At 36.0% G+C, this 17,619-nt stretch overlaps 1 protein-coding gene across 1 annotated transcript in view; it reads left to right on the top strand.

The window, feature by feature from the left end:
* The window catches only part of LOC150107784 (ketosamine-3-kinase-like), a 115,748-nt gene extending 98,933 nt beyond the window's left edge, over window positions 1–16,815 (top strand). The window contains exons 7-8 of the mRNA XM_090391538.1: window positions 9,355–9,529; window positions 16,188–16,815. Of these exons, the coding sequence (XP_090247664.1) occupies window positions 9,355–9,529; window positions 16,188–16,254 (242 nt within the window). The 3' untranslated portion in view covers window positions 16,255–16,815. The remainder of the gene's footprint in view (window positions 1–9,354; window positions 9,530–16,187) is intronic.
* Window positions 16,816–17,619: the final 804 nt, after the last annotated feature.

The following is a 17,619-nucleotide window of genomic DNA, read 5'->3' as shown; positions in this document are numbered from 1 at the left end:
TGATCAGGAAGAAAGCAAGAATTGGCTGAGTATTATTAACAAAATTATTAATATAAAATAAAAAAAAAAAAACAATTTTAATTTGCCAGCAATTCCAGAGAGATACAAAGCTAATTAGTCTTTTTGAAACACTATCCACAGTATCTAAATGAATTATGTTACATACCTTTGTAATTCATATCACATTTTCAAGTTGTCACCATCAAATTCCTAATACATATCCTAAAGCCTTTCTTTTAGGCTTACACATGATCTGAATACATTTTGGAAAATTATGGAGACAACTACCATGTTCGAGTAAAACTTTAGTTTAAGTGGATTTTAGTTTATATTAAACTAAAGTTTTACTCAAACACGGTAGTTGTCTCCATAATTTTCCAAAATGTGCATATCCTAAAGGATTCATACAGGACACCACAATAGTACTACATGAAATGTTTACATTAATTCAAACTTCCTACAATTTTCCTTCAAATTAGTTTATCTGTCAGGTCCAGCATTGTCAGATCTTATATTTCAGTCTCCTGGGGCATTCTTATTGCATCAATCCACCAAGATTTTGGTTTTCTTTTGGACCTTTTTTTTTTTCTCTTTTGGCATAACGTCTTTGCTAACCTTGCTTATCCCACTGTATAGTGACCATACCTCCTGAGATTACACTGTATCCCCCTGAAGATTACAACTGCAAATTCAAACGAATCAGCTTGTGGCAATTTGTATATCTGACGATTTCAAGTAGAAAGCGGGTACACATTCAGATCTTCGAATTGCATGCAAAGGGGTCATGTGGTAGCACTCAACAGGGTAAAAGGCTCTGCTAAGTAAATTGTGTTTGAAGGAAGCTAATTTTGTGAAGGAATAAAGTTGCAAACTTGGATGTCTTGTAATGTCTCAAAGACATTATCTTACATGCATTTTTGAAAATTATGGAGACAACTACCATGTTTGAATAAAAACTTTAGTTTAATATAACTAAAATCTACATTCGACGTTTCGACCTTTATATCAAGGTCATCTTTTAGAGCATACAACTATACACAGAAAACAAGCTACACTACAATCAAACTGGTTTGTTAAAGACACTGACCAACCACTACAACAATTGTTGGCCTGACCTCTGGTGGGAAAAAAAAAATTATACATCAATGCTAGAGTCCTATTATTATTATTATTACGGGTATCTCCATGGAGTCAGTAGACTCATCGCGGGAGACCCAAACTAGCAAAACAATATCTGTCATATGTCTTCTTGAATTCATTTACAGACGAAGAGCTCACAACTAAGTCAGGCAATGAATTCCACTCATTCACCATCCTCCAGGCAAAAAACTTTGTTCTGACACCTTTGTTAACCACACTCTTCTTTAATTTCCAGAGATGACCTCTTGTTCTTCCATCACTATCACACAGCTGAAACATTTCCCCTGCATCAATCCTATAAAAACCTTTTAGTAATTTGAATGTTTCTATCATATCCCCTCTTCTTCGCCTATCAACCAATCTCTGCAATCCACAAGCTCTCAATCTATCAACGTAGGGAGCATTTTTTATATCACTCACCAACTTGATCACTCTTCTCTGAACCCTCTCCACAGCCTCCTCATCTCCAAGGAATCCAGGTGACCAGACCTGAGCACAGTAATCCAAATGTGGAAGTATCAATGCTTTATAAAGGGGAATAATAACCTCTTTATCTCTGGATGTCAGTGTGTTCCTCAACAACCAAGTAATCCTATGTGCAATCTTGGACACTTTAGCAATGTGTCCTCTGAACTTCATCTCCCTATCTACCAATGCCCCTAAGTCCCTAGCCTCATCAATCTCTTGGAGTACCTTTCCATCGATGTAGTACACAGCTGGTAATCTTTTAATCCCAAAATGCATGACTTTACATTTTTCCACATTGAACTGACATCCATTTTCTTTTGCCCATTTTACCAGCTTATTTAAATCCTCCTGCAAACTTTCAACATCAGCTTGATTTTTTATTGCACTACACAACTTTGCATCATCAGCAAACAACTGAATATCTCCCTTTAAGCCGTTTCCTATATCATTTATATACAAATTAAACAACATTGGCCCAAGCACAGAGCCCTGAGGCACACCACTGGTCACCTGCCTCATTCTGGATTCGGCTCCTCCATACACCACCTTATGGTATCTCTCCCTGAGCCATTCTCCTATCCATATCACCAATTTAATATTCATTCCCATCTGCTCCAACACTATTATTAGTGTTATCTGTTGGTTGTAGAAATAAATAAACCAATTGTAGAATTGGTTGTTGTTGTGCCCAATGTATTTCTACAACCAACAGATAACACTAATAATAGAACTCTAGCGTTGATGTATAATTTTTTTTTTTTTTTCCCGGCAGAGGTCAGGCCAGCAATTGTTGTAGCGGTTGGTCAGTGTCTTTAACAAACCAGTTTGATTGTAGTGTAGCTTGTTTTCTGTGTATAGTTGTATGCTCCAAAAGATGACGTTGACATAACGGTCGAAACGTCGAATGTAGATTTTAGTTATATTAAACTAAAGTTTTTATTCAAACATGGTAGTTGTCTCCATAATTTTCAAAAATGCATTCGGATCACCGTGTAAGCTTAAAAGAAAGGATACATTATCTTACAAACAAGTCTTACTGATATTTCCAGAGTTTGGAATCTCACATAGTGTTTCAAACCAATGTAATGTGTTCAAGACATTTGCTAAAAAGTTACCCTCACTCGACTATGGAGCATGAAGACAAATTTTTGGTTATAACAGTAAAATTTAATCAATGCACCATGGCAGGTGTGCTGGCAATACAGTTCCATGCAAGCACCTACATGCGAATATCTCGAAAACTGTGGCAAGATGTCTGCAACAAATAGACCTGTAATCTGCATTCCTTTATCTATAGCTCAATATAAAGCAAGTTTTCAGTGGTCTTCTATCCAAGAAAATTGAACAAGATACCAATGGGATAATGTACTCTTTACAAATGAGTCCTTTCCTTCTTTTCTAAATGTCACTTGATCTGTTATGAAAATAATACTGCTTATCATTGCGAGAATATTCTTGAAAGGGATAGATATGGTGATGCTGGGGTCATGGTGTGAGGATGCATTATGCTTAATGGACACACCAAGCTCCAAGTGCTGGAAAAAGAGACTATGACCTGTAACAAAGTTCTTCAACATCATGTTCAATTGTTCCATGGTTCTGTAGGTGAAGAATTGATTGTTATGGATGACAGTGCTACAACACATTGTACATGAGTAATGGAGATACTTCTGGAAGCCGAGGATATTAATCAAATCGAGTGGCCAGTTTATTCCCCAGATCTCAACCCCATAGAACACATTTGGAATGCAATAAGGAGATGTTGCTGCTCAAAATACTCCTCCAGAAAACAAACAAGTCTTATCATTGCTCTAAAGGAGGAGTAGGCCAGTTTGTCTCAAGACCTCCTAAATCACTTGGTGCTAAGCACGGCTGAATAACAGATAATATATATATTTGAGCTGCATTTAAAAGTACCGTTGCATGCCCAATCCTTATTATTTTCAAGGTCATCTAATCCAGCTAGTGTACCAAACACTAAAATTCTCTCTTCATCATCTTCACCACTATCATATAATAAAAACTGCTCACCATTTTCTAGAAATTTATACTCATCCGGAATTATATATCCACTTTTTTCAGTTGGGATAGGGATGCTTGGCCTTTCTTTTGCCTTCATCTAATATTACGACACAAATTTGATGAAGATGAAGGGAAGCACAAGCAGACTGTCAGCTAGAAAGCTTAATTTTAAAGTTACCTTCCTCTAACTAGTTGATTGATAAGGTCACCAGATTGTTAGTTTAAATTTTTACAGTGAAAACATCTTACGGCAAAATGTTTACGTTGAATTTTCTGGCCACGGTTCCAGAACATTTGTTTAGAAATTTTAATTTGCTATGTTTAAAATTTAATTAACTATGAATTATGCTTTGGTTGAATATTCAGCACTTCTGCCAAATTGAAGAATGAAGAAAAAATAATTTAAAAAAATTTCTAATAATACTTTACCTAATCATGTGACCACATGAAAATAAAATAAATAAATATTTATATATATATCTATTCTATATATATAAAAAGATAAGCCAAAATTTGAAACGTTTTTATGTCACGTTTTTTGTCTCTTCATTGTTTTGAAACGTCCAGCAATGTGTTTGCCTTCATGAGACAAACACATTGTTGTCTCATGTTTCGAGTCATCAGGATTGAAAGAGAACCAGCTTACCAGCCCCGAACTCGGGGGGGAGGTGCACCAGGGGGGAAGAGGGCCCCCTAGTGTATATATATATATATATATATATTTTTTTTTTTTTTTTTTAACTTAAAAAAAGACCGATCAAAGAGCTTCAATCTTCAGCATTGGAGTTGTCGTAGCTTGCACTACTTAAAAACCGCACACTCTTTTAAGGTTTCACTGGCCTGAACAGCTCTTTTTACACAGTAATACTTTACTGGCTAGAGTGAATAGCATGCGATCCTATAAATCCCAGACATGCATAAGTAAGCGAATTTATGGTCGCATAATTAAAAAAGAAAAAAGATATGAAGAGAGAGAAAGCGATTTGTTTGTAAAGTATAAATAACTAACAAATAATAAACAGCTGCTGTATACATTTGGTAGTTGAATAAATAACTATAGGCATGGGCTAATCCAGTGAACTAATATTGTTCATATGATTCATTTAGTTGTGGCAGGAATACAGGTGGGTTAATGGAGGGCCAAATCATCTTATACAATTTGTTGTTTATGTATATGTATTTCTGTTTTATTTATATTTCACTCTGTTTTCTAAGAATATTCTTTTATTTACAGAGGATCAGTATATTTTACACAGTAATAGGATACATCTGATAGATAGGCTTGTATGTTGATTACTCATAACTATTATTTTGCAGAAAATAACATATACTGCAATATTTATTATAACTTTAATTAATGCTTTCCTATATTTCATCAACATTACGTTGCCACCATCAGGGATCACAAAAACAATAACACTAGGCAAATGAGGCTGAAGAAAGGCAACCAAAGTCTGGCTTAGCAAGGGGAGCGCTAAATGGTATCCCTAGCTAGACTTGGCTGTTGGGCTGAAGATTTGAGGATGAGTGCTTCCCAAATTATCCTGTGGTAGGTGTCCAAAGCATGGTCAGCAAGTCCTGAGTGGCTGTAAGAACTGAATGTAGAACTGAATGTAGGCCTTGTGTTCAGAAATTCTGATGTTAGCTGTCCTGCATGTTTGGCCATAGTAGGACAGGCATCTGCAAGGGAACTAGTAGGTCTAGGGAATGTGGCTGGTCTTTGATGGAGCAGATAAGGGACGCCAATTTTTTTATGTAGTCTGTAAGTGGTTGTAAGGTTGTATTTCCTTAGGATTTTTGTCAATTTTTGGATCTGCCCCAGATATATGGAATGGTGATAGATCTTTAGTAATCTGTGTTCTAAAAGGCAGGGATGGGTCATGGTTACAGGGTTTTAATATTTTATTTGGGGGGAGGGGGGGAATTGTAGCTGTTAGCTAAGAAAGTGTTGAGAATATGGTCAAGTTCAGTAGTTAGGGCACTGTTATCAGAAATGTTTAATTTTGCCCTGTTATACTGAGTTTTTATAATCCCATATTGTTGGGGGGGGGGGATGACTGCTGGTGAATGCCAGGGATCCATCAGGCTGACATGTAATCAGAGTGTCTAGAAATAGAAGACTGTTGATTATTTAGATGTGTTAAGAAAATGTGGAGTATATCCAGGCTATATGGCCAAATGGAGAACGTATCATCTACATAGCATAGCCAGATAGTGGGTTTATGTGAGGCAGAGAGTTTTTTGCTTCGCCTTTTCTTCAAGGGTCTCCATGAAGAAGTTGACCAGGGATGGAGAAAGTGGAGAACACGTGGCTGTTCCCTCTATCTGTTTGTAGAATTTTCCTTGCCAAATGAAATAGCCCGATTTCATGGTGAACTGAAACAGGGCTGAGATATTGGGAGGAAATATGTCTTGGATGAGGTCTAAGGTATCTTTGAGTGGAACATTAGTGAATAAAGAGGAGTCATCAAAACTGACCATTATGTCAATGTGATAGTGTGTAAGGTTTTCTATACTTTAAAGTGGGCTGAGTTTTTTTGGTGTGTGTATTGCCAGTATATTGTATGAGCACTTTAGCTAATTTCTATGTGGGACAAATCAATGCCATCCACAATGGAACATAATGGCACATTTTGTTTATGGTTATGGATTTTTGGTATTCTATATATCTGAGTGGGTCTAGAGTTATATGGTTTTAGTCTTTTACTTATCCTGAATTGTGTGAAATTCAAACACCAGTTTACTTCACCGAACGCTTTCTGCATTTACAAGCACACTAGTTTTGCTCTTTTACAGGAACAGATTGCACCCACTGGCATCCTCCTGGCCGATAGTAATGGAGCTGTCTGTGGAAGAAGAGGGATCCTCTTCCACAGACAAGAAGAGGAACTTGCTGTGATGCTGAACGTCGACCTTGGGACAATCCTTTCTGACATCTCAAACTCTTCAGCAGACAAGCAGTTTCAAAAAATAAGATGTTGGCACATCAGAAAATATGAAAATCTACTAAAAAAAGCCTCAACTACCTCCTAATATAGTAGTAAATTTTATCATCTTTCACTCTGAAGCCAGAAGCATTGGCAAGTGGCCATAACTGTGCACTAAAAAAAAGCCTCTAAAAAAATTCCTGCAGAAGAAATAGAGATCGAAGTAGAATAAGGTATCTTCAGCCTTCCCAACCATATTGTCAGAAACATCAGACTGGATGTAGCCAGGGTACTCACTCATGCTAAACCACAAAAAAGCAGCCACTCAATAAAAGAATTTGAAGCTCTGCAAGAAAATAAAAATGACAACAGAATAGTAATCACCAAAGCAGGTAAGGGAATTCTACTGCGGTTTTAAACCAAATAGATTACTCAGGTCATTCTCCTGAAGCTTCCTGTAGATTATAATACCATATCCTTTATGTTAAAAACATTCCAGTCTCAACAGACACTATACTGCAGAAGCAAGAAAAACGAGTAGCTTTGATTATCAAGAAATACAGTGCAGAGATATTTAGAGTCTATGTACTATATTTAGCAACAATTAATGTAGTTAGAGACAACTGGAATGATACTCATAATGGAAAAATACTCCCCTCCCACAGGCTCCACATGCAACCAAAATAGATTTATTATAGTACTGAACACTGCAGCTGACTAAACACATTTATCCTAACATCCTCTTTCAAATTTTCAGTTCCAGAAAATACATATAACAGCTGTTTTATAATGCAGTTATTGAATACAGAAAGCACACAATTTATATAAATCATAAGATCAATATGAGAATACATATAACTTGAAATCAGTTTGAGTTACATTTGAGATATTCAATATCATCCAGACACTTCACAAATGCTAATGTTACGAATAAAATTCTACCAAAAAAGTTGCAACTAACTTGCTGTATTAAGCTTCGTGAAAATGCAACCACCCAATGCAGAAGCAGCATACATATGTTAAAGCTAGTTCCTGCCAGTGGTTTATGCATTTACAGACACTGCCTGACACAAATGTGAATAATTTTTAAAAGAGCCTAAATAGATTCATTTTGGCGTTCTAAAATAAACAGATCAATCCATATTTCATGCATTACTTAAGAAACTTGAAAGTTTTTTAAGTAATGCCAGCTAAGGTAACTCCGAGGACTGTATTCTCATAAGTTCTCTTTTCTGAATTTGAAACTTTCCAAGATTATATATATCTATCTTATAGATATAAAATGATAAGCATTTTTGTGTCACGTTTTTTATCTGGCTTCTTTATATTTAATAGTAATTAATAATAATAATAATTTGGTGTGGGTGGTGTAATTATTTTTATATAAAAAATTTGAGGAAAATAATACATTTTTTTAAATAGAAAAATATTAAACGTTGCACTATTTTTATATAATACATTTTTTTAAATAGAAAAATATTAAACGTTGCACTATTTTTATATAATACATTTTTTTTAATAGAAAAATATTAAACATTGCACAATTTTTATAGATATATAAGACAAAGCTAATATTGAACAAAAATGGCTGTTTTCAAGTCTTAGCAAGTAGTGCAACATGAGGGCAACTCAGAAGTAGTGCAAGATGGGGGCAACTCGTGGCAAAGGTGGAGCAAGCTCTAAGCATCTGATCCAAAAATAACCAGCTTACCAGCCCAGAACTGGGGGGGGGGGGCTGTAGGCGCCAGGGGGAGGTGCAGAACCTCCCACCCCTTTGGAGTTTTCAAAATTCGAGTCATCAGAATTCAAGGAGAACCGGCCTACCAATCCGGAACTCGGGGGGGGGGGGGGGGTGAGTCATTGGAATTCAAGGAGAACCAGCCTACCAGTCCGGAACTTGGGGGATTGGGCACCAAAATTTTTTTGAGTCTTCAAAATTCGAGTCATCAGAATTCAAGGAGAAGTGGCCTACCAGCCCCCTTTCGGGTCTTCAAAATTCAAGGAGAGGACCTACCAGTACAGAACTCGGGGAGGTTGGGCATCGGGGGTGGGGGGTGGCACAGTCCCTCCCCCCTAGTATATATATATGCATGGAAGTTCATTTACTCAGTTGTTATACATATTTTTTAAAAGAATTGAATGACATAAACCAAGAGAAAAGAAAAAGGTTTAATAGTTTAATTGATGCAGGGGTAATGTTTCAGCTATGTGATAGTGATGGAAGAACAAGAGGTCATCCCTGGAAAATAATAAAAAATGTGGTTAACAAGGGCGTGGGAACGAGGTTTTTTGCCTGGAGGGTGGTGAATGAATGGAATTCAGTTGTGAGTTCTTTGTCTGTAAATGAATTCAAGAACAGATATGATAGATATTGTTTTGCTAGTTTGGGTCTCCTGCGATGATTCTACTGACTCCATGGAGATACCCATAATAATAAAACTCCATCAGTTCTCTTCTAACAGCCAATTTCATCCGGACACAGTTGCGCTAACTTGCGAGTATCATATTCCTCCAGTTTATACCGGCTACAAACATATAACTCATTACATGGCATGATGCACCATGCCCATGGGGATGTCTGTTGGCTTCTTTCAGCAGTGTATCAATTATATTCTCTAAATTGGGTATATATGGTTGGCCTTGCTATATCCTACAGTGATTAGGAGTTAATATTTCTTTGAACTCTTTCATATTAACAGCATGCTTCAAACAGTATTGGTTAAGTTATACATTTTTACTGAATAAATAAAATTTCAATTTTATTTATTAGCATTTTCTTTTTCTTTTTTGTATATAGTGATATTTGATCCTGCGTCATTTTATGGTCATTCTGAATTTGATCTATCAATAGCAGGGCTATTTGGTGGATTTTCTCATTCATTTTATAATGCATATCATGCACTTATACCTAAGAAGCCAGGATTTGAGAAGAGGCAACTTGTTTATAATTTATTTCACTATCTGAACCATTGGTATGTATTATATATAACCACTTGAAACTTTAAGAATAAATTGAAAAGTTTTCATATTAATACCTCTGACTCAAAAGTACATGCTTATTTTAAACATGGTACATTAAAAGCTTCCTTGTAAGGATGGACATAGAAGATTAACTTGTTTAGAAGATCGATGAATACTGTAGTAAAAAGTGTTATTTAAAAAAAAAGCAAAATTAGATTCACGATATTTTTTATGTAGTTCAGCACTAATGGAACTATAACAAAGGTTTTCCATATCCAGCAACTGGTTTTCAAACCATATGTAGAAGTGCCTCCTCTTCCCATGTTTTTGGAATATTTTTATTATGCCTCTGTTTTTTTTTTCCTCTCCAATTTTTCAAAAATATTATCATAAATATTCATTTTATTTATCTAAATTTAATGCATTTCAGGTTTATAAAATCTGATGTAGTAATAATTTCTAAAAAAAAGTCTTTGGACTCCACCTCCATGGAGTCCAAAGACTCATTGTAGGAGAACCAATCTATTCACACAATCTATCATACCTCTCCTTAAAATCATTAAAGCACTCAACTGACTGGCAGCCCATTCCACTCATTCAGAACTCTCGAAGCAAAAAATCTAGTCCTCACCCCTACTAACCATACCTTTATTCAACTTGCAGGGATGACCCCTTGTTCTGGTCCCTCTAGCCAAGTGCTGAAACATTTCCCCTGCATCACTCTTAAAAAACCCTTTAAGCAACTTCAATGTTTCTATCATATTCCTTCTTTTTCTCATATCAACCAACTTCTGCAGTTCACACATCCTCAATCTATCCTCATAGGGAACATTCCACAGGCCACTCACCATCTTGGTCACTTGCCTCTGAATCCTCTTCACTTCTTCCTCATCCTCAAAGAAACCAGAGGACCAGACTTTAGCACAGTAATCCAAATGTGCACATATCAAGGCCTTATGAAGAGGAATAACAACTTTCTTATCTCTACATCCCCACCCACCTTTACTTTCTGAATTGATTACCCTATCAAAATTTTTTGCTTGAGAGACTAGATTTCTCACTTGGTCATTTCTTGCACTCACTCACTTCATGGGTGCTTCACACAAACTTACTTGCTTCGACTTTAATTACTTAAATTTCCCTGAATTTGTGCGTCAACATGCTCAGTGAACAAAGTATGAAATTGCCGGCCTGGTTGGCCGAGTGGTTAGCATATCCACTCTCCAGCCAAAAGGCTGCGGGTTCGAATCCCGCCTTGGGCATGGATGTTTGTGATTGTCTGTGAAAGTGCTAGTGGTGGTAGTCGGCAGTAGATGGCGTTGGTGTTAGATGATGAAGGTTGGTGGAGTAGTTAGCCGATGAGTTGTAGAGTTGATGCCCTCCCTCGATGAGTCTTTAGACTCCCTGGAGGTGTGATATAATAATAATGTGACATAAATTATGAATGTGAGTGTGTAACTACATAGGTGAATATAAATAACGATGCATAAAAATTGATATGTTACATATTTCGAATATACTACAATAATTGCAAGATTAATGATATTTATTTTTATAATTGCAGTCCTTTTTTTCACAGCTCATATCAATTTGTTCTTAACTCTCAGAATGAAGATACTGCAAATCTGATTGAAGTCACTAGATTTAAATGTTAAATACCATCCTCATCTACCAGAAGAAGCAACACAAATACATACATACATACAATTTACCATTGAAATTGAAAACCAAAATGCACTCCCATTTCTTGTTATGAAATGGAAAGGCATTCTGGCTAACACAGGCACATGCATTCTTACTACTATCCAATACAAAAACAAGGTGCCATTAGTACCCTTAAAAACAAAGCAGTAGTAATTTGTTTGGGTGAGCAAAGCATTAAAGAATGAATAGCAGGTAATCAGCAGAACATTTGGAAAAAACTTATAGCATAAACATAATCAAAAAAATTTTCATATACGCTTTAAAAATAAAAAAGGAAACAAAGCTGTGGCCATTTTATACATGAGATGTCAAAAAAAAGAAAAAAGCACGAGAGCGTTTCCTAACGAAAAATACATTTCTCTGACATTTCAAGTTCCTTAGTAGTGAATGAAGGAACTTGAAATATCAGAGAAATGTATCTTTCATAAGTGAACTCTCTCTCGTGCTTTTTTTTTTAAGGTCTGGTCTCTGAAGAGAACCAACCAGTTCGAAACAGTTGTCAGACCAGCGAAACTTTATCAAAATGGACTAATAAAAGGCAAATATATAGACACTTGGTGGCGCCTGTCTTTTAAGTAGTCCATACTAAGGCAACTCGTTAATGCCAGGGAGCATATTCCTGTAAGCTCTCTGGTCAACTTACCTTACAAAACTTTCATAGTTTCTACATTCGTCTTTGAAATAATGCTGGATCTAATATCCACTTTGCTTATATATAAAAAAGCACGTTGCTTTGCAAATCTTCTTCTTCTGCAACTTTTCCCACTTAAGTAGGGTCGCTGTTTGTGGTGAATCTCCTCCACAACCTCCTGTCTTGGGCTATAGTCACATCCAAGTTCTTCATCCTCAAGTCCTCCTCCACCATCTCCCTCCATCTCTTCTTTGGTCGTCCACACTTCCTCCCCTGCACATCCATCTGCATAACCTTTCTTCTCACATACTCTTCCTCCCTCCTCATCACATGACCAAACCATCTCAACCTTGCCTTCTGTATCTTTGCTCCTAAGTTCATAACTTAGGTGGATGTGCGGTGTGACCAGAAAGAATCGTCTGAGAAATGACTATGTAAGGGGGAACGATGATAGTTGTTTCTCAGACGATCCTTTCAGGTCACACTGCACATCCACCTAAGCATTCTCATCTCCACTACCTCCATCCTGCTGATATTATTTTTCTTCCGGACCACAGTTTCCATAGCATACGTCATAGCTGGTCTCACTACTGTCCTATAGATTTTGCCTTTTAGATTGATTGACACCCTCTTATCACATAGCACTCCAGCCATCTCTCTCTCTCCAGTTTCTCCATCCTGCATCCCACTTCCTTCTCAGCCTCACCATCCTCTTTCATTGTTGAACCTAAGTATCTAAAGTCACTGACCTTCCTGATGACATTTTCTTCCAGCTCCAAATCTGTCTCCTGGCTGGCTTACCTGTAACTTATCCTATATAGGTGAAATAGGATGCAAAATACCAGTATGAAAAGAAGAACACAGGTGACACAAATTCAGGCCTTTCTGATCGTGCTCTTGACACATTCTACACAATTGATGCAGCTGATCCTTACATTTTATCTAGAATTAATACAAACACAAATTGAAAGAATTTGTGAGATGCTTAGCAACCACCGTATAAAATCTTAAGAATATAGGTGGTCTACATAACACCCCAAGAAAAAATTTATGAAGTCAAGAATCTGTTTCAAGATGTGAAACAGCAGTGCTTAATTTGAGTAATAGGTCACAAGCAGTCTTGACTCGAAGATTCTAGGCACCAAACAGAATACTTTTAATCCATATTTTGGGTTCAAATACCTAAGCAAGAATAGGACCATCAGTCATATGCAGAGCTCAACGAATACACATACCCACTCACCCATGGTGAGTAGATTTTTCCAACTAGCAAGTAGATGCAGGCAGACTGGACAAAATAGAATATTTTTATTTAATAAAAAATAACTTTCTGAACAAAACCTTTTAAAGAAAAAAAAACATCACTAATCACCTTATAGAAATCCTATAGACATACTGGGACATATTAAACAAGGGGGGGGGGGCATCTGGTGAGTAAATTTTTTGTGGGACAAGTAGGATTTTGGTTAACTTGTTGGGCCCTGACTAAATGACTGCTGCCAGCATTAAACCTGTATCCTTTATATTAAGCTAGCTAATAAGATTCCAGTGCTCTAAAGTATAACTGCTCTCCAGTTACCTAAAAATACCAGGACTCTGGATAATTAAACTCAGTAGCCTATTGATGTAATTTTAGTTACTGCATATCTTTCTATCTATCTGTTTAAGGAAAAACAGTCAAAGCTGTGTTTTGGAAGCATCGAATGAACTAGGTTGTTTTATTGTTGCCCACTGCAGGGTTTACTGTAGGATGAGTGTTATTATCAGCAAAACTGCGAATGAGGTTTGAGATCAGTGAGAGCAGTATATATAAGGAAAAGGGTTGGTGAAATAACAGAGCTCTGAGGAACACTTGCATTAACAGGAAAATCTGAAGATAGAATGCCTTCCACCATTAAGCTAGTGAATGATCTGAGAGAAAGTTGGCAGTCCGATGATTGGAGAGTGCTATCTATCATCAGCAGAACTATGATTAAAGTTTGAGGTCAGTGAGGGAAGATCCTCTATATATATAAAAGGAAGAGGGTTGGTGAAATAACAGAACTCTAAGGAACATGCACATTAACACAAAGAGAGAATTTCTACCATTACACATGATGAATGACTTGAGAGAAAATTGTCAATCCAATTGTAAAGGAAGGCAAACAATAAGATGGCAACTTGCTGAGAAGCACTCAATGCCAGACCCTATCATGTCAAAATGACTGATAGCTCTTTTGCACATTCCTGTAATATACATGGTGATATCCCATCCATTCCCACAGCATTAGCAACATCGAGGTTACTTAATATTCTAAACACTTCCCCTAGAACTGTCAGTCTTCTGTCCTCCTTCCTATTGTTGTTCAACACAACTCTTAACCCCCACCCTAAGAAATACAGTAACAAAATACTCTCTGAACATTTTCACTACATCTTCAGCAGATGTAACCTGTGTTCCATCTCCAGTAACGAAAGTTCTGTCCTCCATATTCACTCTTTCTTCTACTAGTTACATAGCTGTAGTAGAATTCTCTAGGATTTTGCTTTATGGCTTCAATCAGTCTCCTTTCATATGTTACTTTCTCCTTCCTCACTACATTCATCACCTTTGTAGTTTGTGCCTTATATTCCTCATGTTTCTGAGGGGTACCCTGTTCTTTATATCTCTTCCATAACATTCTCTTTCTCAGAAGCTGTTTTCTGATTTCATGATTCCTCCATTTTGTCCCTACTTTATTTATCCTCTTAACCTAAAAAATACAATCTGGCATTGCCATAAGTAGCTGCTTTTGGACCAAGTCCTGGCATTACTGATTTCTCTCTCCTTCAGTTGATCAAGCTGCAGCACATTACTAGTCTGATAACTAATAATTAAGGAATTGACAGCGTACACTAGAAATATAAATTAAATAAACTTTAATATATACTTTCCGATATTTCGGCAAACGTCACATTGCCATCTTCTTGGGAACTTAATACAAAGACAAGTGCACGCAAGTACTACATAACAGCAAATGAGAACCGAAGCTAGGAAGCTACCGTTTTCCTAAAGTCCTGATGGTGTGTCATCAGGACTTTAGGAAAACGGTAGCTTCCTAGCTTCGGTTCTCATTTGCTGTTATGTAGTACTTGCGTGCACTTGTCTTTCTATTAAGTTCCCAAGAAGATGGCAACGTGACGTTTGCCGAAATATCGGAAAGTATATATTAAAGTTTATTTAATTTATATTTCTAGTGTATGCTGTCAATTCCTTAATTATTAGTTATCATGTTTAACTAGCGTATAAGCCTCTCTACAAAAACATTACTAGTCTGTTTCCTTAATTTAACATAAGCCTGGTACAAGTTGATTTCTAGGAAATTGTGATAAGTTTCCTTCTTTTTCATGACTACCTTTGTTATTTCTTGAGTCCACCATGGAGTTTTATTTTTTCTATCTTTTCTAACAACTTTACCACTTGTCTCTCTGACTGAATCCATCAGTTTTCTTTCAAGTCTGCCACACTGAGTCTCCAAGTTTTGAATTCTTGTTTTTAAACCCGTTTTTTTTCTCTAATAATATTTGTATATGAAGGTGTGTTGAAAAGTCATGATGATCACCATGAAGGAATTGAGGTAGAAACCATGTAACTTATATATTATTCTATATATTATCCACAAGGTGTTATACACTTGTTACAATGCTGTTGCTGCATTTGCAGTCCTCTGAGAAAAATTCTTTTCCTTGTTACACAACCAGTCCTCAGCTGTAGATTGGACTTCTTCATCTGTGGTAAAATTTGTTCCTTTCAAGTGTTTCTTTAACTTTGGGAATAGGAAATAGCCCCTCCTACTCATATTTGAGTGCATAGTTCAACTCTGAAAGCTGCTTCACTTTAATTATTTTTAAAACTTTCATAGTTTTTTTTTTTATATATATTATTATGATATTAATTTTTATCTGGCTCAAAATTAAATGGTGATCATTTGTTATTTCAAGTGTCCCTTGTTCCTGTGTCCTGAACCAGCGTGATCAACATTAACATAGACTTTAAGAAAAAGTAAGCAACCATCACTAATTGAGTAAGATGCACTAATGCATCTGCTTATTTATTCAGTTATTCCTGATTGTGCTATCAATATAGATGATGAAACTATATGTATTGATGGAGTTGACAAAACATGCCATTCAAGAGCACTTTGAATGATAAAACCTTCAGAGGAATGAGAATTTTATGTATACTTAGTGATTAGTTTTAATTTGTAATATGAAACTTATCAACAGTATAATAATAATGCCATCCTTATAACTGTATAAAGAATATTTTCTGAATTTTTCATTTATGCTAATTGAATTATCTTTATTTGCTTTAGGAATCATTTCGGTGGAGGATATCGGAGTTCATCTTATTCTGTAATGAATCAACTTTTAAAAGACTAAAAGTAGATTTTATTTTTTTTTTGTAAATAGTACACTTCTAAAAAAAGTAATGCTCCATATTTTTTTATTAAAGAATAACAAAAGAATAAATCATAAAAGAGATTAATGCATAAATTATATAATTTATAGATACAAGTTTTTATGATGTAAATAGAAAATTTAAGCAAATCTGATGAAATTGCAAAATTGATAAAATGTGCTGAAAATTCATTTAATCTATGATTCCCTTTCATACTTAAATTAAAATAGCATTATCTGTTGTAAACTATATTCAGTATCCTTATTATTACATGGACATCTCCTTGGAGTCTGCAGACTCATCGATGGAAGCCCTGGACATTTCACCAGGCACTAATCAATTCACACAAATTTTAACCTGTTATACTTGCTTCGAACTCATTCACTGACAAAGCACCAACTACAGATCCTGCATACCCATTCACTGCTCTCCAAGCAAAATATCTACTCCTCACTTCCTTGCTTAATATCCAGGACTGACCACTATTTCTTTGCCTCTTACACACACATCATGTACTGAAAAATTTTCTCTGTATCAATGGAATTTCCTCTGCATTCTTATAAAAACTTTAACTTATATATATATATATATATATATATATATATATATATATGTATATGTCATATTCTTTCCTTTTCTGCCTATCAACCAATTTCTCTAACCCAAAAATCTTAAACGTATCTTTATAAGGAGAACTTCATAGACCTGCCATCATCTTGGCCATTTGCCTCTGGATACTCTCTACCTCTTCCTCATTCCCAAGAAACCAAGTCCTGTGCACAGTATTAATCCAAATGGGACCTTATCAAAGCCTTTTAAAGATATATATATATATATATATCATCATCATCATCAAATTCCTGCCATGTACCCTCAAGGGGTGTACAGGATATGACAGTACTACATGAAAAAATTACATCATTACTAACTTCCTATCTACAATTTTCCTCCAAATCAGTCTGTTACTTGTCAAGACTCCAACATTATCAGATCTTATATTTCTATCGTCTAAGGCACTTTGTACCGTATCAATCCACCTATATCTTGGTCTTCCTCTGGGTCGTTTTCCTGCCAACCTGGCAGAGAACACTTGTTTTGCTAATCTTTCCTCTCCCATTCTATTTAAGTGACCATACCATCTGAGATTAGCTCTGCTAACGCGTTCCTGGATGCTGACAATGTCAAGTTCTTTCCTAATATCCTCATTTTTAATATGATATTGCCATTGATGCCATCTGTTCACGCCTCTAAGCTTTCTCAGGACTCTCATATCTGCGGTCTCTAGTCTTTGGTCAAGTGTTTTACTTCTGACCCAGCTCTCAGATTCATAAGTTAAAATTGGTTTG

Source organism: Typopeltis vanoorti, chromosome 4 (genome assembly GCF_054136105.1).
Source record: "Typopeltis vanoorti isolate ZY-2024b chromosome 4, IOZ_Tvanoo_1.0, whole genome shotgun sequence".
Taxonomy (NCBI): Eukaryota; Metazoa; Arthropoda; class Arachnida; order Uropygi; family Thelyphonidae; genus Typopeltis; species Typopeltis vanoorti.
Note: the sequence above shows the minus strand (reverse complement) of the source record. Positions and strands in the feature narration are given on the sequence as shown.